This window comes from Hemicordylus capensis, chromosome 4 (assembly GCF_027244095.1).
Source record: "Hemicordylus capensis ecotype Gifberg chromosome 4, rHemCap1.1.pri, whole genome shotgun sequence".
In the NCBI taxonomy this organism is placed as follows: domain Eukaryota; kingdom Metazoa; phylum Chordata; class Lepidosauria; order Squamata; family Cordylidae; genus Hemicordylus; species Hemicordylus capensis.
This window is the reverse complement of record NC_069660.1, coordinates 5689173-5712820: the sequence shown is the minus strand read 5'-3', so window position 1 is coordinate 5712820 and position 23648 is coordinate 5689173. Positions and strand designations below refer to the sequence as shown.

Sequence of the window (23648 nt, the reverse complement as noted above, 5' to 3'; positions counted from 1 at the left end):
GGCTGGCAGCACAGTAGTTGGATTAAAGCTGTGTGCACCAATGGTTTAAATAAGCAATTTCCTGCTCTCAAGTGGCCTCGGAACTTACTGCTGTTCTCCTGACACCTGTGGATGGGACTCGTGTGCAACGGCCCAGGACGCAAACACAAAACTGTGGTGTTGGGCTTGCACAGGGGAGAAGCCCAGAAATGAGCCAGCAGGGCTGGAGTTAAATTCCACTTCTGGATTATTTATCTTGGTCATAAAATTAAAAACAACAACAACAGGTGGGATAGGTGTCATAGATCTAATACCACGACACAGCTTACCTATTAAATCCTCTTCTACTGAGTCAGACCATTGATTTGTCTAGCCAACTTCTGTCTACTCTGAGTAGCTGTGGCTCTCCTGGGGTCTCCCTCACCCCTGCTATTTGAGATTTTGTTTAATTGGAGATGTCAGGGATTCAACTTGAGACCTTCTATGTACAAAGCATTGCAAAAAAAGTAGCTGTGTTTTCCATTGTAGATTCTGGGAATCGTTTTCAGTTCAATTCTGCCAAGCTGAAGCATTTTACTACAGTTCTAGCAGGTAATCTGGAAAGCGCCCAGGAGATACCTGAACAACCTTTTTCTTCTTTTTTTCTAAAACATGGACAGCTTTTGAAGAAAACTTTTCCTCACCAGTAGAAATCTATTCAATTCCCACCCCCACCAGCAGTTTATTCTCTTGCTAGTCTGCTCTTAATAATTAGGAAGCTTTTGTAATCCTATATCTGCTTACTTGACACTTGCCCATTGCTTGCTGCTCTTTCACTGGTGGCCTGGGCAGCCTAATAGCCCCTTGCGGCATCAAAATAGCTTCAGTACCCCAGCCTTCTCTTGAGTATCTCCCTCTTATGAATGACAGAAGTTTAGGATCCTTCACTTCGAGGCCTCTGTCCTAGGCTATTCAGAACCCAATGGATGGGAACTGAAAACCTCTCTCATGCTCATCCCTTTTTATCTTTGCCTGTCGCTCCTCCTCTTGTCTCCCCATTCTCTTTAAATCTAGATTGTAAGTTTCTTGGGGCAGGGATCAGTCTCTTAGTTGTGCTATTCTGATGGTGCTATAGAAAGATAATAAAGTGGCTGTTTTATATATGATGATCTGCCTGGTTTGACCTGGATGTTGCTAATAAAATTTGGAGAGAGCCAGTGGATTTTGCTGTGCTCAGAGAAGACCTGTCTCAGACTCTGTAGGACTGAACTGATATCGCTCTAACTCTAGGATTGCTTGTGTACTTCTGTGTCACTAGTACTAGTTAGGACACAAAAGTTAGACACAAAAGTTAGTCACTAGTTAGGACACAAAAGTACACAAACAATCTTAATATTTATCCTGAAAACTTTTGAATTTGGGTAAATCAGAACAAATGAGTAATCAAGAGGCCCCTTTTGGAAGAGAGAATGTACAGGAGACCTGTGACATCATTGTGAAAATACATTGGTTCATAGTTTTGCAGCGACATAATGATGGGGATGAGACAATCAACACTAGCTTTGCTAACCTCAAGGCGAGATAGGTACACAGTCCTAGCTAACACATTTCAAACACACCTGACTACTTCAATCTGCTCTGTGTTTCTTGTAGCTGGTATACAGCTCTGTAGACTTGGTTTAAATTAGTTTGGACTTCTGGGTTTCTCTTCCGGTGCAGAATATATTAATAATGCATTAATTTAGGAGAAGCCTCTTCTAGTACATGCCTTCCTATACGAGTCTTGGTTGATGCAGCATTGCAAATTAAACTCTGCCTAGTCTATCTTCAATCGGAAGGATTAGTCCCTCCAGTTAAGTCCTGCTTACCTTGACTTGTGTGTAATCCATCACTCTGTTTCCTGGAAATCCCCTAATATTTATATTGGCTCTCTAACCATTTTGATCAATGTGGGGGGAAGGTTTTGCTGGTAAACCACAATTTCTCACTTCCTCCAGTTTCTAAGGTCTTGGGCAGAAATCTTTCCAGCTGTTTTATGAGATCATTTTAAAGGAGAGTGCTAGGGATATAACCAAGGAGCTTCAGCATACAACCCTTCCCTGCTGTTCATGGGGGTGCTGAAAAGATGGGCCCTGCATCTGTCTATCAGCATACAGGTGGCCCTCGTTATTCATGAGGGTTCCGTTCCTGCCAATTTCTGCAGATAACGAAATTGTGAAGAAAAAGTTCTTAACCCTATGGGGATTGGGGGGTTAGGTTCCTTGAGCTATTAAAAAAAAAAAAGCTTTAAAAACAGGGAAGAGACAGAAATGAGGGTAGAAAAAGCATAGTACCTGGAATGCCCCCCAAATCCTCTTAATTTTCATTTAAAAATTTTTAAAACAAAAACAGCCACAAAATGGCTCCGCGCTTCAAAATGGCAGCTGGAAATGACATTGGAAGATGCCACGGATAAAGAAACTGGGTCTCTACAACCCCTCCACGGATATATGAAACCACAATCTGTGGAACCACTGATAATGGCCTGCTGTACACACACAAAAAACAAACACCCCTAAACCTACCTGCCTGTCCTAGTTGCTGTCATCCTTGAGTTCTTGTCAGGAAACATCTTGGCTCCAATATACCACCACCCTCAGGCCTAGAAACTGCAAATTGCCAGTCCTTGCTTGATTCCCTGTAGCTGCTCTCTGTCAGGGTGAGCTTTATTGCTGAGTGGCTCACACATCACTAAGTCAGACCGGCTTAGAGTCGGAGCATCTGCTCCCAGGTTAGCGATGCAATGGCAGGACTTCCGGATCCGTGTGTGATTCTGGATGTATCCACCAGAATCCTCTGACTTCAGCAATCCTGCTCCGTGCTGCCCTTGGTTACAATGTCAATCTGTCCTAGCATGCTTCCCTTTATATTCATTCTGTTTTCTTTCATGCCATCTTTATCCCTTTTCTTCTTCCCTGAAACATACCCTGTTCATGGGAAATCTACAGGAAATCGGTCTTCGGCTACATCTGTATTTCCCATGAGGAAAAAATAAGTTTTTTTTAATGGCTGTTTTTATTTTGCTGTCCATGTTTTCTGAATGGATACTTTATTTTTAAACATTTTGGTTTGGTGAAATCTGATATTACTTGTTTTGATGCAGATGGGGTGTGGGTGGAGGAGGGAGAGGGGAATCAGATTTTTGCATGATCTTTGCTCGCTGCCCGTGTGATGCCCCCTCTGTCCCGGCAGCATGGGCTGAGCATGCTGAGCACCTGCCCACAGATGAGGGGAGCTGTCGTATTGCCCTTGGCCTCAGGCAGCACAGTGTCTTGGACTGCCCCTGCTGCATGCTGAAGGCTGTGGTAGATATAAGTTTAGACAAAGAACCTCTTGGGGCAGAAGAGTGGCAGGCACCCAGCCAGACTTTCTCTTGCTGGCTCTGAGCTCTTAAAGTGAAGTCCCTAGGTTGGAATCTGTCAACCCCAGAAGTGGGGATAAAATAGATACCTTGAAAAAAGCAGGGGTGGTGACCCCTGTGCTACATAGTGTTGTCAGACTAGACCCCCAAGAGAGCTTCTGTTCTTGTATGTGTTGCATAGAAGGAAGAGTTCTGCAGATGTGGTTTCTCCCATCACTACATTGACAGGAGGGAGCCGGTTGGTCGGTGAAGTTGGTGCTTTGGACCAGGCCTGCCTGTGTACCTCAGCTGTGTTGTGTCTCCATTACAGAGAAGCCTTCAATGGATCGCCTTTCAGTCAGGATTTCCTAGTCATTTCCTTATGCAGTGTCCCCCTCCGTCATGCGTGCAGGCTCCTGAGAGTGTGAGCCTGTCTTGTTGTGTTTTTATTCCTCCTGGGGCTGGGAGATCTGTGTATGAACTGCCACAAAGCTTGGATCAGTGTTTAATGTTTAATTCTGAATTTTCTACATTTTAAACAATTGGGGCAGGTGGGTCCCCAGACGTTGTTAGCCTACAACTTCCATCATCCCTTCAAAACCCTTTGTGGCTGTCCCCCTGTGCTGAGGACAGGTGTATGTTTCGACAATGATGAGCTGTCTTTATCGGAACAGCATTTGCTCACTGATTAATGTTGAACAGGTTTAGTTTGAAACCTCAACCTGCTAACTGGAGCTAACCCTTTAATTAAAATTCCTCATTATATTGTGTTGCTGTTTAGCTACTGCAGGCCTGCACAGATTACCAGTCATATGTGGTGGCCTTCCGGACACTGCATTTGCAGTCCCAGTCAAGTTTTTGCTGCCTGGTGGCTCTTCCTAGTGGGAGGCATTTTAGCTTTAGATTTGAACCCCAGTCTTAGTCCAATACTCTCACCACTATACCACACTATAGCAAAGTTCTTCACAGATATTATCCCAGTAACACTCACAACAATCCTGCAAGGTAGCTCAGCATAATCTCCATACTGTTGTTGATTGTGGGGGAGGGTGCTGAAGCTGAGACGCAGCCGCTTGCCTTGAGCACCTGCTGAAGTAAATCTGCTCTCCAGCATTTTCCTTTCATCTCTGGGTTTGGTCTCACAACAACCCTGCTAAGTCGGCCCTTCCCATTCCCATTTCAGACTGGGAACAGAGACTTGGCTCCCAAAAGACATAAAGCATTCTTACATTGGTATCAGATCTGTCTAAGCGTGTGTCCCTCACTCTATGTGATAAGTGCACACATCGATGTTCTGCTGCATGCACACACGCTGTGGAAGCTAGGGTTTCTGTACAATTTGATATCCGAGTAGGAAATTCATCTTGTGTGAAACGTAGCTGGGAAGCTGCCACCATCCAGCGACCATGTCCGAGATGAAGCGGTCCCTCCCTCCCCCAACTGCCACCACAGAGCAACCTGAGGACACCATCTTGCGCTGAGGAGAGGAGAGAAGAAAGAAGTGAGACTAAGGCCCATGTAAAGATGTGGCTCGATGTTTTGTTCTTTCTTTAAAATGTTTGTAAGCTGCTTTGGGAGGTTTGCCTGAAAAGCAGTATATAAATGCAAAATAAACAAAATAAAAATCTCCGTTACAGTAAGAGAAGGGGCTTGAAGCCAGACCCTTGGATCAAATTGCTAGCCACTGGACCATGCTGCCTGCAGTCTAGATGGTTAAGACAGTTTTGCAAGTTGACTGGAAGGACACCCAGTTATTCGTGGTGAAGAAACTTCATCACGAATAACTGGGTGTCCTTGAGCCAGTCAACTGGCAAAGCTGTCTTAACCATCTATTAGCCAAAGATAGTGAGTGAACTCTGATCTCCACTGACTCTCCTTTATTCTGGCCCCCAGATCATGCCAGCTTTGTTTTTATTCCTTCCCTTGTTCTCCAGACTATAAAGCAGGGGTCTGTTTTGTTGTGAAGAGCTATATACACCATGAATTCATAAATGAAGAATGGTAACATATAAAACTCTTAAATAAATATACATCGAGTTCAGCACACACAGATTGATAATTCCATGCTGGGATTGTTTATAAATAAAGTGTGGCATGGATCTTGATTGATTTAATTAAATTGTAAGTCCTGCTCCTGTGTTAGAATCCACTAATTGAATCCTTGACTTCACGGAAATGCTGAGGACAAAAGTGCCAGGTCAGCAAATCCTGAGATTTTATTACCGTAAAAGAGTATGAGTGGTAGGGAAAGAGAGTACCAATGGACACTATTAGGGAAGCAACTTGGAGAGCAAGCCAAATATTATGAAATACACTCAAGTACTGTTGAAGCAGTCTGACCTACAGCATGTTTACAGAGAACTGAGCCCCAATGAATCAATTGGGACTTACTTCCTATGAGCTACGTATAGGATTGCAGCCTTACTCAGTGAAATGTATACTTCAGTCCCATTAATCTAAATAACATTTAAACACACTTAAGTATCTTTGGGTTGCATTATAAATTTATTTACGTGTGCCATGTAGATTGTGACATCCACTTCTTTTAAAAATATGACACTATAATATGATAGCTAGAACATAAATAAAGATTTGTCTGTCTACTAGCAAAATGTGCACTCAATAGTAGAAGTGTGCATGGAGTAGTTGTGCTTGACTGACTGTTTATCATCATCATCATCATCATCATCCTGTTTCTAAGCCTATTAAACATGGCAGTCTTTGCTCTTTGTTTGAAATGTATTGGTTACTGGACTTACAAATAGGTCTGAGGTGAGGATGGGGGTTGGTGTGATGATTACAGTACTGATATTAAAGGTAAAGTGTGCTGTACTCATATTACAAAGGAATTAATGGCTCCCTGAACTGGGGGAAAGAATGCTATTGCCCTCTACTGTTCCCAAGAGAAAGGGACCCTTTGAGGAGCTCTTTTGCTACTGAAAAACAACAAATTGCCCACACCTACAACTTGAATCCTTTCCCTTTTGCTTTGAGATAGTAACTGCATAATCAAAACTGTTCAAGAGGCAATGGTAGGCAGACGGGCTCAGAGCAGTTTGGGTATCAGTTGTATAATTGGAGTTGATAACCAATAGTTAAAATAGATTTGTGTATCCTGAATCCTTCACAGCTTTAACCCATCTTGATGGCACTGATACTTAGATCAAAAGGAAATCTGATATTATTTCAAAAATAATTGTCTGTCTCCTAGTTTCCCACTGACTCCTGTTTCTGAGCTGCTCTGGAAACACATCTTCTGTGGCTTGAATATGCATTTTGTCCTTCTATACAATATTGTCATTTTAAAGCTAACATCCCCCATGAAAGCTTTTTTAATTGTTGTAGTACCATTCTTACAAATCAAAATGTCATATTCAGAGTGTCAGCAGAAAGACCATAAGAGCCTTCGATGTGAACTTGATTAATTAAAATATCAGATTTCTGGCAGATTAGTTGTTGAATCAGCTTCTTTAGTCAATTATATAATTTGACTAGAAACCAGCATCCAGCTCTGTGTACCTAGATTTTGTGTATTCTTGAGTGTTATGGATAGTGAAGAAACACTCCCCATTGGCTCACATCCTGGTTAGCTGCGGCAAATAATTTATTGTTGAAACCAATGCTGTGAATCAGCAGAATCAGTGGCATGCTGACGGGAGTTCATTTTGTCCTGTATGTACACAGCACTATCTGGTACTCCCTTGAAGCCCTGTCCTGGTTGCTATGACAACCTTTTCAGATGGGCTGCAACAAGCCCAGGATGCCTCCTTGCAATTTTGTGTAATGCTCGGGATACAATAGTGGGCCTTCCTACGTTTCTGGAAATCTGAAATCAAAAAGACTTTTGTTTGTTTGTTTTTTGTTCGATTTTTATCTTGTCCTTCCAAAATGGCTTAGGGCGGTTTACAATTAAAACAAAACCATTAAAACCAATAACAGTTAAAACAGAAATATAAACAATGTAAAACATCAATTAACAATTAAAACATAATAAAAAACAATTAGTTCTATATGATCTAGACATACCTGACTTTCCCTTGGCTGTATTCTCTGCCCAGTGAGCAGTATTAAAAGTAGTCAGATTTTAAACCAGTGTGTTCACTTCATATGATCTCCTGAGGCACTCTAATCTGAATGTCCGCATTAAAGTGTGGAACTGGATACCTGGAGCATTTCCAGGCTGAAAACTCTACTGCAAGTCCGAATTTAATGCAAGTTCGAATTTGCGCCCAAAAAACCGATGCACAAAGTGGATTTCATTTTTACCCTGGACATAAATAGGGCTACGCTCGAACACACAATGAAAAACCTGAATCATGTCTGGAGTGCTCCCCAATAGCTCGCAGGGACTTCGGGGTAAATCTGGCCAATATGTGAATGCACACCCTCCATTTTGGAGGAGAAACAAGCTAAAAGCCCCACCTGGAAATGCTCCTGGTACAATATTTGGTAGTCTGTGCTTTTCTTTTCTTTTTTGGTGCATTCCAGCAAGTTTCTAGTCCATAAGGATTGACGCAGACTTGAAAATGTCTTGGCACCATCCATTGAAATATCAGAAGCTGAGCTAGGGAGGTTTGAGCAGGATTAGGGATGTGCCCGGACAGGCTCGGGCGCTTGTGGGTGGGGCAGGGAGCTGTTCCCTTAAGAAGCAGGTCCATACCTGCTCCGCTGCCACCCTGCCACTTTTCCAGGTGCGGCGCTCAGTCTACCAAAGGCCGCACACGGCTGTGGCACTGTTCCCTGCCGCCTGCACATGGTGGGGCAGCAGCAGAGCAGGTAAGGACCTGCTGACCTGCTTCTTAAGGGAAAGCACTCCCCGCCCCGCCAAACCGGTTCAGCTGTAGATGCCAAAGATGGTTCGGCGCCTCCCTAAGAAGGCACTGAACCAGTCCGTGCACCTCCCTAAGTGGGATTTCTATTCAGCAGGTGGGACTCCAGTGCCCCTCCCCATGAGTAGCAGGGAGAAAAAGAAATGATGCAAAATACATTCAGCTTTCCTTGGCACAGAATTTTGCTCTAATTTCAAATGGCGCTTATAGCTTTGTGACAGTGGCCTTTTAAACAAACAAGCCTACAGCCAGTGCACTGTCACCTTCCATGGCTTGGATTCTGGGGATCCATCCTAGAATTGGAGCGCTTAGGTGGGCTGGGCCTTGGGGGCACTGTTCTTCAGTGGTTCCGATCCTTTCTCAGTGGGCGATTCCAGTCGCTGTCGATTGCGGGTGAGTGTTCTGCGCCCGCCTGGCCCCTTTCTTGTGGGGTTCCACAGGGCTCGGTCCTTGCTCCCATTCTCCTTAACATCTACATGAAGCCGCTGGGCCTGGTCATCCATCGGTTTGGGGTAGGTTTTCAACAATATGCTGATGATACTCAGCCTTATATCTCCACCCCAAGCCAAACAGGTGATGCTGCCCATGTGGTTGCTCAGTGCCTGGTGGCTGTCAGGACCTGGATGGGCCAAAGCAAGCTCAGGCTTAATCCCTCCACGTCGCTCTTGTTCAGTTGTGATCTGGCCAATTGCCATGCGTGAGTTTATCTCTTGATGGGGTTGCGCTTCCCTTGAGAGAGACGGTTCATGACCTGGGGGTCCTTCTGGCCTCGTTGCTCCTGCTTGAACAGCAGGTGGAGGCCGTGGCCAGGGGTTTGCCCAGCTTTGGCTGGTTCACCAGTTATGGCCTTTTCTCAGCCGGTAGGCCCTGGCAACAGTAACTCATGCCTTTGTTACCTTACCTCTCATTTGGATTACTGTAATGCGCTCTACCTAGGGTTGCCTTTGAAAACCATTCAGAAGTTTAAACTAGTCCAGAATGCAGCGGCCTGCCTCTTTATGGGTGGCCGTAGATTTGATAGTGTCACACCTCTTTTACAGTTGCTGCACTGGTTGCCTGTTCGCTTCCGGGTCCAATTCAAACTGCTGGTTCTCACCTACAAAATCCTTATGGGTCTTAGCACCTGTATATATCTGGGATCACCTCTCTTGGCCGGTTGTATCCCAGCCTGTGAGATCTTCTCAGCTGGCCCTCCTTAGTGTCCCAGGCCCTGGTGTAGTGTGTGGTGCCTTGGCCTGTAGGAGGGCCTTCTCTGTGGCCGCCCCTCTTCTTTGGAACACTCTTTTCCCCCACAGATTTGTTCAGCCCCCTCCCCGGCTGCTTTTAAGGCCCTTCTTAAGACCCACCTGTTACGCCAGGCATTCGCCCTTTTACAAATTATTATTATTATTATTTATTTACACAGACAGGTGTTATTGACTGGTTTGTTTTATCCAGACATCAAGTCCTTCCCAAGGACCTGGGATGGCTGAATTTTATCATCAATACTGTTGGTTATTATAGATATCATCGCAAAATATAGGCTGTTCCCAGTAAAGCTGCTTTTTGTAATTGGCTGATGGTGATTTCTGTGGCCCCTATGGTGTTGAGGTGCTCTTCAAGGTCTTTTGGAACTGCACCCAGGGCGCCAATTACCACTGGGATTATTTTGGTCTTCTTCTGTCACAGCCTTTCAATTTCAATTTGTAGATCTTTGTATTTTGTGATTTTTTCTGTTTCTTTTGCTTCTATTCTGCTATCCCCTGGTATTGCTATGTCGATTATTTTGACTTGTTTTTCTTTCTTCTCGACTATAGTGCTATCTGGTGTATTGTGTGGCAGATGTTTGTCTGTTTGTAGTCAATATTTTTGCATCTTCATTTTCTTCAACTTTTTCAATTGTATGGTCCCACCAATTTTTGGCTACAGGTAGCTTGTATTTTTTTGCAGATGTTCCAGTGTATCATCCCTTCTACCTTGTCATGCCTTTGTTTGTTGTTGTTGTTTGTTTAATTGGTATTGTTGTTGTTCTCCACTCAGAGGAGGCAGTATATAATACAGTTTTAATAAATAAATAAATTTACTCTTTTCCTCCCTCGTTTGCAGCAGCAGCAGCTTCACATTGCTGCATCATTGCTCTGCCCATGATCACTTATAATCCGGCTGTAGCAGTGGAAGTGCTTAAAGAGTTGGTTTCTCACCCTGCCCACCCACACTTGTCAATTTGGATTTTCTTTCCTTCAGCAGAAGTAGGGAAATATCCATCACTACAATTAAGGGGGTGCAGAGGAAGCATCTAGCCTGCCTCTTGAGGGGATCTCAGGAGACCAGGAGCGCATGCATGCAGATACATACGTGCACGTAGGCACTTCTGTGACCCAGATCGTAGCTCTTTTAACCTTCTCCCACAAGCTCTCCAAGGTCTTTCCCAGCCCTGCTATCTTAAATCCTTTCAACTGAATATTGAACCTCCAGGGATTGAACTGGAGACCTGCATGCAGAGCATGTGTTCTACTGCTAAGCTCTGGCCCCTCCTCAAATTCACAACACATTTCAGCAAATGTGTTGCCTTTGAGAGCAATCATTCTGTATGTTTTCCTATTTTAACAAGGTGGCCTTTTGGACTTCTAGTTCTCAAAAGGAATGTGTTGGAACGCTTGCATCCAGCTTTCCACCCAGCACCCAATCTGTGCTCTTACTATCATTTTGCTTCTAGGATGCTGGTCAGTCCTTCTGAAATCTGATCATTAAGTGATCATGAAAGCTATGCCCTGCTGCAGATGCAAACCCAGATCTGTTTGGAGGTAACATTCTATGTGCTTTACTCTTAACAATGTTGAGAAACCATAGCCCTTGTCAGACTTCACACTGTATGTGCATATAGATGTCAGTACACATGTACAGTACATGTGTTTATGTGAATGACTGTATGTGTGTTCATTTTAAAAGTGGACCTGTGAATAGGTCCTGCCAGATGCAGGCTACAGATGGAAGTGTACTACTGTACGTGCATTCAGCATAACACGTGAATAACTGTAGGTGCATAGGGATGTGTACATGCATTGAACATCACATGTGAATAGGGCTAATCCGAGAGAATTATCTGTTTCTCCTTGGAGGAATTCTGAAATTCTCTCTTGAATTGAGAGATGTATGAATTCAGCATTTTGGAGACATAGGTATCCATAGTGGAGAAAAAATGTGGGTGGCATGACATGGAGACTGGCTTGCAGCTCTCCCACTTTACAGAGCCTTCGTCACTGCTCCAACTTTGGCATGACAATAATTTTACGTTCCTTGTTATTGCAAATTCTTTTTCCCCCAGTCCTCCCACACTATTTGTCACCATGGAAAATTTAACTCTCTCCCAGAAGTCTTCTCCTTCCTTGCTATTTTTTTAAATGCCTCTTAGTTGAAGCGGGGGTGGATTTTTAATGTCTGTGTTTAGTTGCACTGGTTGGTTCACGCATGTGTATTCATTGCTTGAGGATGCCCTGTCAAAGGTGTGAACTTTCTCCCTTGACTGATATCTCCCTTGACCAGTATCAAAAGTGATATGAAAGATGTTTCTGTGGTAAATAATCTGTAATGACTCATTCCATTTGGTTCGCTTCTGGGCCCAATTCAAAGTGCTAGGTAGTATTATTTATTATTATTTTTATTCATTCATTCAGTTTCTATACTGCCTTTCCAAAAAGGGCTCAGGGTGGTTTACACAGAGAAATAATAAATAAATAAGATGGATCCCTGTCCCCAAAGGGCTCACAATCTATTGACTTCTAAAGCGCCGAACAGCATGTAGAAACATAGAGCTGCCATATATGGAGTTATTCCTTTGGTCCATCTTGCTTGGTATTGTCTACACTAGCAGCAGCTCTCCAGTATTTCGGGCAGAGGATGGTCTTTCTCAGACCTACCTGGGTGCTTTCCAGATTAGCTGCTCAACACCAGCAAAATGCTTCCATTCAGGCAAATCGCATTTGAAACGTAAAAAGCAGGGGAAGCAGTCTTGCAGAAGCTACCAACCCAAAGAAACAGCAACCTTTTTTATGCTGGATACACAATGTCATAGCACTATATGCAGTGATTAAATTCGAAACAAGGCATCAGAAATGTAAATGGCACCCTGCTGTCAGCGTAGGGACGGGAAGTGTGGAAGCACACTTCAGAGATACGCTATGACCTGGTCTTGTGGTAGCAAGCATGACTTGCCCCCTTAGCTAAGCAGGGTCCACTCTGGTTGCCTATGAATGGGAGACTAGAAGTGTGAACACTGTAAGATATTCCCCTCAGGGGATGGAACAGGATGTTCCGTTGCAGGATGTAATCTGGAAAGCGCCCTGGAGATTCCAGGGATTGAGCCGGAGAGGACCTTCTGCATGCAAAACAGATCCTCTGTCATTGAGCCTTAAAGTCATCTGTAAAAATCTGTGATATTTGTGGGCTGTTCTTGCAGCCATAAGACACTGGTACCTTCTTCATCCCAGGCTCATCCCAGCCCCAAACCATCTCTAAGCTTTCCTACATCCCAAGGGTTCTCAAGCTTGGGTCTCAGATGTTGTTTGACTACAACTCCCATCATCCCTAGCCACAATGGTTGAAAGGAAGACTAATATCTATGGATCCAAGCTTGAGAACCCCTGTTGTATCCCTGATTCCCTCCCCATATTCCTTTGTTCACTGCTCTCTGCTGCTGCCAGGGTAACCGGGTTTCCCAGCTTGGTGCTGCAATCAGCAGGCTGTGTTTTGGCTATGGCTCTTCACTTGTAGTGTGCAGGAGAGAGCCGGGTGATGACTAAGCTTGGCGCATTAGCAAAAAAACCCTGCAGCTTCGCATCTTGGGGAGGCAGATTTCATCGATCTGGGAGCTTTTATCCAGAGAGGCAGCCAGCTTTGGGCACAGCTGGAGACCCCTGAGTTCCTCCCTGCTTTCCCTTCCTCCAAGCAATTGATGGGGATATAGCTGAGTTTGCCATTGTTTAGCAGAACCTCCCTTGTTCTTCCTTCTTTCCCATGCATGGATGGTGAACCTCGGGGCACTTTCCTTTGGGGGAGAAAGCAGCACTGAATATGTATGGCATAAGAACATAGGAACAGCCCTGCTGGATCAGGCCCAAGGCCCATCTAGTCCAGCATCCCGTTTCACACAGTGGCCCACCAGATGCCGCTGGAAGCCACAGGTAGGAGTTGAGGTCATGCCCTCTCTCCTCCTGTTACTCCCCCGCAACTGGTACCCAGAGGCACCCTGCCCCTGAGGCTGGAGGTGGCCTACAGCCCTCCGACTAGTAGCCATCAATAATAAGAACATCTTTGTGTAAAAGGAAAATGGATTACTTACAGAATGTGAAGGGAATTATAGTTCTGTGAAGGAATTATAGTAGGGACTCAAGTTCAGGTGTTGCAAGTCTCAAGGCAGAAGAATCAATGTGAGCTTCTGAGTTCTAGAGGCTGGGAGCACACCAGGCTGTTTCTGCCAACCCTTGGCTTTCAGCTTTTTATGCTTCTTTCTGGCAGAGTAGCAAGTAGTTGCAGAAACTTGGCACAGAACTGCAGACCAGTTCTGTGAGCAATTCCCTGCTGCTGCCCTGTTGCATTTGCTCTGCCTGCTGCTTGCCCATTCTCATTGCCAGGAGCACAATTGCGTCTTCTCTGATTGTCCATTGATTGATTAATGGCTGTATCGATTTTCTCTTGGACTGCACAGGGTGGGGGAGCTGGACTGTAGGGGAACTATTTGGACATGTTGCGAGGGGATTATTGAGAGACTGTCGCCATCTCACTCCCACTTAATGTAAAATGCTTTGCCTGTTCCATCTTCCAAAGTGGGACTCCAATGGCACTGGGGATGTAGGGACTTTTTTATGTTCCCAAAGGCAACTTATATTCACTTTCACTGCTTTGAGCCAGTGTAAATGTTCCTGTTCACTTCAAAACCTGGCTGAAGTGAGAATTTTCCAAAGGGATGGCTAGCTGGCAGCCCATAGGCTGGAGCAGGTCTATATTGATGCAGACAGACAAAAACTGGACCGGGTTGTGTGCTAGCTGTAAGGACAAAGGCGGGAGAGAGGAAGAGGCATTAGATAGTGGGTGGTGGTGAAGATCAGCTAGTTGGAGCACAGAATGGGGCCGGGGAGAGAGAGAGAGGTGTAGTTTGCCAGCTCCCTGAGCTTCCTGCTTGTTGTAATATATCAGTAGCAGTGGCCAAAAAGGAAAAGCTTTGTGCTCAAGAAGGAAGACTTGGGTTTGACTCGAGACATCACCAGACAGATCTCGCAACCGTTCATGTTGAGTCTCAGATATTGATGTTTCTTTCTTCTGCCTCTCTTTAGCTGGAGTGGCAGTTGGCTGCTCTGCCAAGACTTGTGGTTCCACTGCTATGTCCCTGCCAGGAAGCAGACGACCCTCGACGGGATCCCGAAGGTGAATATGATTAGCCCTATTTCCCCCCATGCTACCACCCTCCACATTGCAGAAGGGACTCCTGCAGTCTTTTTGCCAATGCCCGGCACAGGATGTGCACCAAGGACCTTTCTTGCCCACTACGACCTTGCCCATGTTGTGTTGCATGAGGCCTTCATGGAGCAAAGACCTCACGGTGGCTCTCCAGGAAAGAGGCCTCCTTTTCCTCTGGAAATAATGAAGGCTGCACAGTGCACTGTGAAGATCACAGGCCCTCAAGGAAGGAGGGGAGGGTTGTTCTTTGTGGCTTCCACCACCCCATGTTGCATGTCTGTTGCTCGCACTTCGGCACAGCTTTTGCACATGCATCATCCACCTGTGGTGTGTGTACTAAGCAGCCCCACCAGTCTTCCATTACAGTCACTGAAGCGGAAATGGGCAGTTTAGTTCTGCTTAGGCAAAGGCTGGTGCTGGTGAGTGCCTGCTTCTTGACAGCAGGGATGGTCTTTTCCCCAGCCGGCTTTCAGGAGGTTACCACATGCTACACATTTCTGGATGCTGTAGCACCTTTGAGTACAACCAATATCATTGCCGTTCTCCTGGTTAAACACACTTTGTGGTAAGATGTCTGGAGAAGAGAAGATTAAGGGGAGATACGATAGCTGTGTTAGGCTATCTGAAGGGCTGCCACAAAGGAGGAGGACTGGATTTGTTCTGTTGTTCCTGAGGGCAGGGCCAAAACCAAGGGTTTGGAATTACAAGAAAGGAGATTCTGGCTAGGCATTAGGAAGAATGTCCTGACTGTAGTAGCTGTCCTATAGTGGAACAGTCTGGCTTGCACAACAGTGGGCTCTCCTTCGCTTGGAGGTTTTCAAGCAGGGACTGGACAGTCACATGTCAGGGATGCTGGAGCAGTTCAGGAACAGCCAGAGCAGCCAACCGTTGTCTACAGAGTCAGACCATTGTTCTGTCTAGCTCACTCTTGTCTACCCAGACTGATAGTGGCTTCTCCAAGGTTGCAGGCAGGACTCTCTCTAAACCCTATCTTGGAGTAGACGACCTCCAGTGTTCCAGGAGCAGGATTGCCAGCTCCTTGACAGACTTTGCTCCTGTGCCTTTAATTCAGGCATGCTCAGCTTATGATCTTCTGAGCCGAACTCAGCTCACTATCCATGTGCAATGATTACCTGGCAGCTCCTGCCAGGCACAACAGCAAGGCCAGCTAGGAAAACTCTGTCAACTCTATCAAGAGAGACGTGAATATACTGAGCTGTTCTCAGATGCCTGGCTTACATGGGTCTTTCTTGAACATTGACATATATTGTTAATATTGGTGGAATGAAAGGAAGGTTATGCCGAATGTTTGCAGTTATTTAAATGGAGGACAAACTGTCCACTTTCCCTATATAGTATAGGACAAGAAGCGATGGCTTTAAGCTGTGGTGCTAGATTTAGGTGGAACAAGTTCATTTGCCAATATGGAGGTTCCAGAATGTCCACCCTTAGCTGCACAATGTCTGTCCTTGGAGTGGAAAGCACGTCAGACTTGTGTTGTGTCTGAGATACCCCACTGAACCCATTCAGTATTAAATTGTTGTATGCTACATTGTTGAAGGGATGACCTTGATTTAAAAGATGAGGGAGATGGAAAGCGAGAAAACAGGAGAGAACAAAATGGTATCGCCAGAACTTGTTCCTTGTGTCGTAGTGTGACGTATACATTTTACAGCCACATTATAAGGTTTTAAACCCATTTGAAACCAAACAGGTGGTGTCGCTTCCTCCAGTGCTGAGTGATCTTATATGAAGGTGTGTCAGGATGGGTTCAAACTGGTGGAAATGTCAAGGCTTCCAACCCAGGAACCTGGCTAAGGCAGTCAGGGATCTTTAGCACACGTCTGTTGCTAAATCTGTAGACTTGTGGATGTATAGGCATCTGGAGAGAGAGATGAGCAAGTATCTACTAGTGGTCTGATCTGATCTGGTGGCCTGCCTTATAGGGTTGTTATGAGGAACTAGATTGTTGAGGGAATAGATGTAAAGCACTTGGGCACACTCAGAAAGCACTAATAATTCTAAGCATGTATTCCCAGTGCTGGCTGTTGTCATCTTGGCATCAGCCTGGGCCTTCAGAAGCTTTTGCTGCTTCCCCTCATGTATTCAAATCTCTTTTCTATGCTCTGAGTTGTGCAACGTTTCAGTGATGGTTGCATTGTGGGGGGCAGGCTGGGGCTTCTGCTGGGGTGGGGTGGGGCGGGGGCCCAACAGCACACTCCTCAGGCCTGCGTTTGCTGCTGCTTCACTAACCTGTTTGCAGAGACCGTTTTTTGCCGTGCTCCATTTTGAACCCCGCCTGTTTGTTCTTGTCCCTCTTTACTTTTTGTTTCTTCCTGTCTCTTTTGTGTATTCGTGTTTCTTCTTTGGTGGTTTTTGAAGTCGTGAGTTTTATGGAAGGAGTGGCTTTGCCTCGTTCTTTAAGTCTGCAACAGCCCCTGCCACTCCAACCGAGAAACAGCCTCTTCTTCCTGCCTCCAGGCGTCCCTCCCCACCCGTGAGCATGCGGGACACCTACGGCACCTCCTCGCTCAGCAGCAGCAGCAACTCCGGCTCCTGTAAAGGCAGCGACAGCAGCCCCACCCCAAGGTAACCCTGGGCTCCTGGAAGGTCAGCATGCCACCCGAGGGCATGCCTGAGCACCCCAGAACTGTCTTGCTGGTGCAGGCCAACTCGCCAGCATGGCCACTTAGGGGCCTGAAGGGAAGCTCTACAAGCACAGCAAGGTAGAGAAAACCGTTGCTTGTTGGTCCCCAGCAGCTAGTCACTGGAGATATACTGCCTTCAGACATGGAGGTTCTATTTAGCTGCTGATAAAGCGGCAGAAGCGAGGTCTTCAGCTTCCCTGAGCATCTCCCTCCTCCTCTAAATTACCAGTGAACCCAGGTGGCAGAGGGCCCATCAGTCTGGAAGTGAAATAGGACCACCTAAAAATAAGATGTTAGTTTCTGGGGACTCCCCACATATGCAGAAATGCCTGTGTTTATACATTAAAAGAAAGCACTTAACAAACTCACAGCCCGATGAGCTTCCAGGACCTTATAGAATGTGGCGGGCATATGGCTGAGAGCAGTTGAAACAACCAAATTCCGAAGGCATCTGTTGTGGGGTGGAGCAGTAGAGGGGATACCGAAAAAGGGGAGGAGGGAAGAAAGGGAATTGGCCTGTCCAAACCTATAGTAATTTATAATAAGTATTAAGAAGTAGGATAAGGGATTCTTTTTTTTAAAAATGTTTTTATTTAAAGAGAAAACTATACAAGGTGGGATATAAGAAAGAGAAAATGATTACAACATCATAATAAATGCAAAAACAACAAACCTGAAAGTCTTATTTCATACACTATCTATCTATCTATCTATCTATCTATTCCACCTGATATGTACATCTCTAGGTGGTTTACAAAATTAAAAATATTGAAATCAGCACAGATTAAAATATACAACATAATAAAAATGATATCATAAAACAGTTATTAAAACAAATTATTAAAATTAATTCTAAATAAAAGCCCGCAAGAACAGGAGAGTCTTGAGGGTCTTCCTGAAAGCAAACAGATAAATAGATCCTCTTATTTCAGCAGGGAGCAAAGCCCTGGGGCAGCCCCAGAGAAAGCCCTGGTCCTGGCCTGGGTTGCCACCAAACGAGCTGGTGGCAACTATAACTGGAAGATTGTAACAGGCAGCAGGATTCATGACAAAGGAGGTGATCTCTTAAATAGCCTGGACCCAAGCTGTTAAGGGTTTTATAGGTAATAACCAGCATTTTGTGTTTCACCCGGAAACATATCAGCAGCCAGTGCAGTTCTTTTAGAATCTGTGTTATGTGGTCGCTTTGTGTTGTCCCAGAGACCAATCTGGCTGCCACATTCTGTACCGATTGTAGTTTCTGGACTATGTACAAAGGCACCCCCACATAGAGTGCATTACAGTAGTCAAGCCTGGAGGTTATCAGCATATGTACTACTGTTTTAAGGTCATCCATCTCTAGAAATGGACCTAGATGACATATCAGCCGAAGCTGATAAAAAGTGCTTCTGGCCATGCCTCAGCCTGAGAAACCAGGGAGAGTTTGGGTCATTAAGGTCTAAGGGGATTAGTTTTTGAGGAGCTGCGTGCTGCAGAGTTTCCTCCACTGGGAGGAGGGAAAGAAAAAGGGCCCCTTTCTCACTCTTTCTCCATTCTCTGCCCCTTACTAAGTAGCATTCAATGGCAGCTAACTCCAAACCCTGAGCTCTTTAGCTCTCTATGACACAGCAGGGGATGGCATCACAAGGGTGTGGGGAATTTATCTCTTCCACCCCGCTCCCCCCACACTAGCCCCAAGCAGCACTACAGGGTTTACATTCCAGGCTGGCTGGACTCCTGAAGAAAGTGATCCTGTCTGCTGGGGGTACACTGCTGCATTTTGTTGCAGATCTCCAGTTGTCTACTCTGGAGGCCTGGCATCAGTGGTCCAGCTGGGAAGAGAGAAATGAAAGATTTCAGGATTCAGGCCTCAACTTCCCTGCAGGCTTTTAGCTTCCCAAGCTGACATCTGGTTAAATCTATAGGAGCTCTACAGTTTTGCTCAAAACCATTTCACATGAAATAGTTTCCTACAGAGAGAAGTAGAAATCCATGCATACACTGCGTGTGCCTGAGACGTGGCAAGTTCACATCTGTACATTTGGCAAAAGAGATGTGTACTCGTAGCATGACACTGTACATGCAGTAAATATATGTATTTCCTAGTAGTACAAAAAATCCAGGGTGAGTGAAGACATATAGAGGGGAGCTCTTCATGCTATCGCTTGGTTGGACATCAGTATGGAGTCAGTGGACCTGCAACTGTTTGCAGGGGAATTCTCTCCCTGCAGTTGGGCACCCTGGCTGGGAATTCTGCTATTCCAGGGCTTGCAATTGTGTAGAAAGAGAGAGGCTTATACATGCATGCATTCAAGTGAATGTGAGTAGATCAAGAGTGGGGCAATCTTGCCCTCGGTGTGTTCCATCACCCTGGATATGTAGAACCAACAGCTGGTAGTTATCAGGCTGTGATCTTATGTCCTAAAAGATCAAGATTTTCCCCCAAGAGCCCATTCTATGTTTGAGAGTAGCTATTGAAAAGGGTGGTGTTATCGAAGAGGAGTAACATCCTATCTGCAAGAAAATAATGTGCAAACCAGACCAATTACAGTCCCCTAGAATGTATCACTGGATGGATGCAAATGTATCACTGATGGAGCTCTTGGTACAAAACTCCTTGCCTATCCATGCAGGAGAGATGCAGGTCAAGAGGGATGTCAAAAGACCACAGTGAGCAGAGACATTGTGGTGATGGTCAATTTATCTCAACAGAAAGTGGAACTGTGGTCTGAGAACAGAATGACATGTTACCAAGTCTTTGGCATCAGCCTTGTCTGGAATTCTCCCCTCGCCCACCTGTAGTGTCTAGTTCAATGTATTTCTATATCCTGAAGTTGTTATTCCTACTCACACCTTACATTCAATAGAGCAGAGTAGTAAACTTCCTATCTGTATTTGAGGGAGCCTGCTTGCAGGCTTACTTTGACGTACACGTGTTCGTTTACATTCACACAAAAGCATGTACATGTGTACAGACCCTGTGGGCACATACAATGTAATGTCTGAACAGGGCTATTATGATGTATGTTTTCTTCTTTCCCCCTACCCTGTTCCACAAGGCAGGAAAGCACCCATCAAAAGGATGTCACAATGACACAAGACCTTAATTTTTGAGTGGCAGCAGCATGTTCTCTGTAATATGTAGTTGCATTGCAAGTTTACAAATCTGGCTAAAACTACCAAAAGAATTAGAGAAAAATTATTATGATCTTAGAACAAATACAGACACCAATACAAAATAAAAGTATATAAAACAAACATTTCATATACCAAAAGAATTAGTTTTAACTCAGACTTGTTAGAAGAGGGACCAGTTTATTTAGGAGTCCAGGCTTCATTCTTGGAGTGGTTCCAAATGTTAGATTCTCCGTCTGCCAAAAGGCCAAATCAACTGCCATTGTATTTTAAGATAATCCTCTGATGGTCTTTGGGAAGAAGAGAGAGGAAGTGTGAGCTAGCACAAAGACAGGGCCAAATTATGGAGGAGAGTTCTGAAATCCACTCTCTGGGTCATGAAGCATTTGTTTCACTCCAAAGCAACTTTAAACTCCAGCTCTTTTTCTTACTGGCTGTATTCAAAAATGCCTGCCCCCCTATCATGACACAGGCACCCAGGCAGAATACTGGTCTTATCCTCACACCCTGCAGGTAGGTGTGACTCCAGTCCAAGCTCAAGGGACATCAGCTGACCATCGCTACTGAGCAAGCACCTTGAGCTATCAAGTCATACAAAAGTTTAAATGTGGATGAATTGGGGCGGGGGGGGCTTGTATTACAAAGTCTGGAGTTTGGCAGGTGACGGATACCTTGTGGAAATAAAGACCTGTCCCTGTCTGAAATGTTTCTCTGCTTTGCTCCTCCAGCACCCCTCTGTGTGTGTTCATTTGCTGTCTCATTTGTCTGCTTGCTTCACCACACTGTTCCATTTGGGACAAAAAGCATCACTGGAGCAACCACTCCACAGTATTATTGCTCTCTGCAGTTGTTGGGTTTTGCAGTAAGAATCTGAAGAACAGAGTGAAGCATAGTTTGAACTTATAGAAGTAACATAACATTCACATCCATGGCAATTTGCAAGGTTTCTTAAGCTAAAAAGACAGGCCCCTGCCCGCAAAGAGCTTACAGTTGAAATTCAACAGCAAGTGGGGGGGAAACAACCAAAAGAGGTGAGAGGTTAACAGGGAATGAGTTCAAGCAGTGCAGTCCCAAGTTCTTAAGCTTCCACTGAACAGCAAGATATGCCTGTTTTTCACCATGGACAGTTCCAAGACCATGAAGGCGCTTTGCTGAACTATGTACTTCTGCCTCCCCATTCTTTTACCAAACACCAGTGTGGGGTGAGGGAGAAGGTGTGTCTTTGGGACTTAATGGATTGACGTGTGTTTTCCTTGTTGTTCCAGACGCCCAGTCAAGTACCTGCTGTGCAGTGATAACCATGGGATCAAGCCTCCAACCCCGGAGCAATACCTGACCCCTCTTCAGCAGAAGGAGGTCTGCATCCGTCACCTGAGGGCCCGGCTGAAAGACACTCATGAGAGACTGCAGGACAGGTCTGTATCTGGGACATTTGCACGGATGTGAGGCTCAGCCTGTTCTACAGCCAGGCAAAACCAGCCCAGCCCCTTCTGCTGTTTCCGATGCTGTTCTTGGAGTGTTTCAAGTGTTAATGTTTCATCCTGAGATTGTTGGCCATTGGGAACTGTACAAGGTTGTACAGTTTGCCATGCTCTTCTGGGGACCTTGGCAATGTCCTCTCTGTCAACTGTTACACATGATACGGAAGCTCAAACATTTCCAGCACCAGAGTCTCTCCTCCTTATCTCACAAAGGAAGGGCAGCTGCTAATTCATTGTCCGGTCTTTCTATGTGAAAGCCAGGGTTTGTTGTAATGTGCAACTGGATCCATTTTGTGCAGTGGGGTGGGGATTGTGCGGTGAGGTTTTTGTGCAGTTGAGAATATTGGGGGTTTAATAAGAACAGAATTGTAGAAATAGATGGGGAAATGAGAGAAATAGAAAAATAAGATGATTACTGTTTACTTTCAATCTTTGTAAGTTTATATTGATAGTATTATTGGGACCAACTACTTAAGAACATAAGAACAGCCCTGCTGGATCGGACCCAAGGAGGCCCATCTAGTCCAGCATCCTGTTTCGCACAGTGGCCCACCAGATGCCACTGGAAGCCACAGACAGGGCAAGCCCTCTCACCTGCCATTACTTGCATAGTCAAAAACATTTATTAACTCACTTAACCCTATTTATAAACAGTATTTGTAGGTATACAAGAGTTACCTAGCAGTTAAAAAAAAAAAAAAACTCCAATGATATTACCATGAGTCACACTTCCTTTCAAATTATATCAGTCATTGTTACGTCTTTCTCTTCTTTCTTTTTTCTGCAATTAGAAGCATTTTGGGAATGGAAGTGCTCATGATTTAGGGGTGGGAGTGGCACCAGTTACTTGTGCAGTTGGGGGGAAAAACTCTGAGCAACTGCAGCATTTGTTTCCCTTATCAATAAGAAACCACAACCTGTCCAGGACAACCAGACAAGGACAGTTGCTCTTCCTCTGCTAAAAATGAGAGTCACTACTTTTAAAAGTGCCTCTTTGCTCAGTTATTAGGGCTTTGCAACTAGGCCTTAATGAAAAGATAATTCCACAGAATAGGGGCCACCACAGAAAAGGCCCTGCTGCTAGTTATCCCTTGTCCAATGTGTCCACTTAGCTCCGATTTGGGGATCATATGTGGAATTTTAGAATCTCTGCTAAAAATGAGAGTCACTACTTTTAAAAGTGCCTCTTTGCTCAGTTATTAGGGCTTTGCAACTAGGCCTTAATGCAAAGATAATTCCACAGAATAGGGGCCACCACAGAAAAGGCCCTGCTGCTAGTTGTCCCTTGTCCAATGTGTCCACTTAGCTCCGATTTGGGGATCATATGTGGAATTTTAGAACCTCTGCTAAAAATGAAAGTCACTACTTTTAAAAGTGCCTCTTTGCTCAGTTATTAGGGCTTTGCAACTAGGCCTTAATGCAAAGATAATTCCACAGAATAGGGGCCACAACAGAAAAGGCCCTGCTGCTAGTTGTCCCTTGTCCAATGTGTCCACTTAGCTCCGATTTGGGGATCATATGTGGAATTTTAGAACTTCTAAACGCCGCAGTTCAGTCATCATGCAAGGTGCTTTTTCAGGGGTCAAAGGATAATGCCCTATGGCTAGCTGACTAAATTACATAAGATCTCAGAATAAATGTAACTTTGCAAAATTTGCACAACCTGCTCACAAGACGTTATCTATCAAAATTACAAATAATCCATATAAAACTCTCAAACATCACAGTTTATAAAAGCAGTTTACTAGGTTGTTTGACGAAATTAGTTTCTAAAAGACAGCTCATTTTTTAAAAACCAGTTTAGCTA

The 23648-nt window shown here is 44.9% G+C and overlaps 1 protein-coding gene across 6 annotated transcripts in view; it reads left to right on the top strand.

Annotated features, from left to right (window-relative positions):
- SNPH (syntaphilin) overlaps positions 1 to 23648 on the top strand; it is a 39672-nt gene that overhangs the window by 5763 nt on the left and 10261 nt on the right. The window contains exons 3-6 of one of the 6 annotated variants that reach the window (XM_053247327.1): positions 10862 to 10949; positions 14475 to 14565; positions 17080 to 17187; positions 21626 to 21775. In XM_053247327.1, the coding sequence (XP_053103302.1) occupies positions 14522 to 14565; positions 17080 to 17187; positions 21626 to 21775 (302 nt within the window). In that variant the 5' untranslated portion in view covers positions 10862 to 10949; positions 14475 to 14521. Of the gene's footprint in view, positions 1 to 10861; positions 10950 to 14474; positions 14566 to 16980; positions 17188 to 21625; positions 21776 to 23648 lie in introns of all 6 variants that reach the window. The other 5 variants (XM_053247325.1, XM_053247326.1, XM_053247324.1 and 2 more) reach the window with 5 other exon arrangements.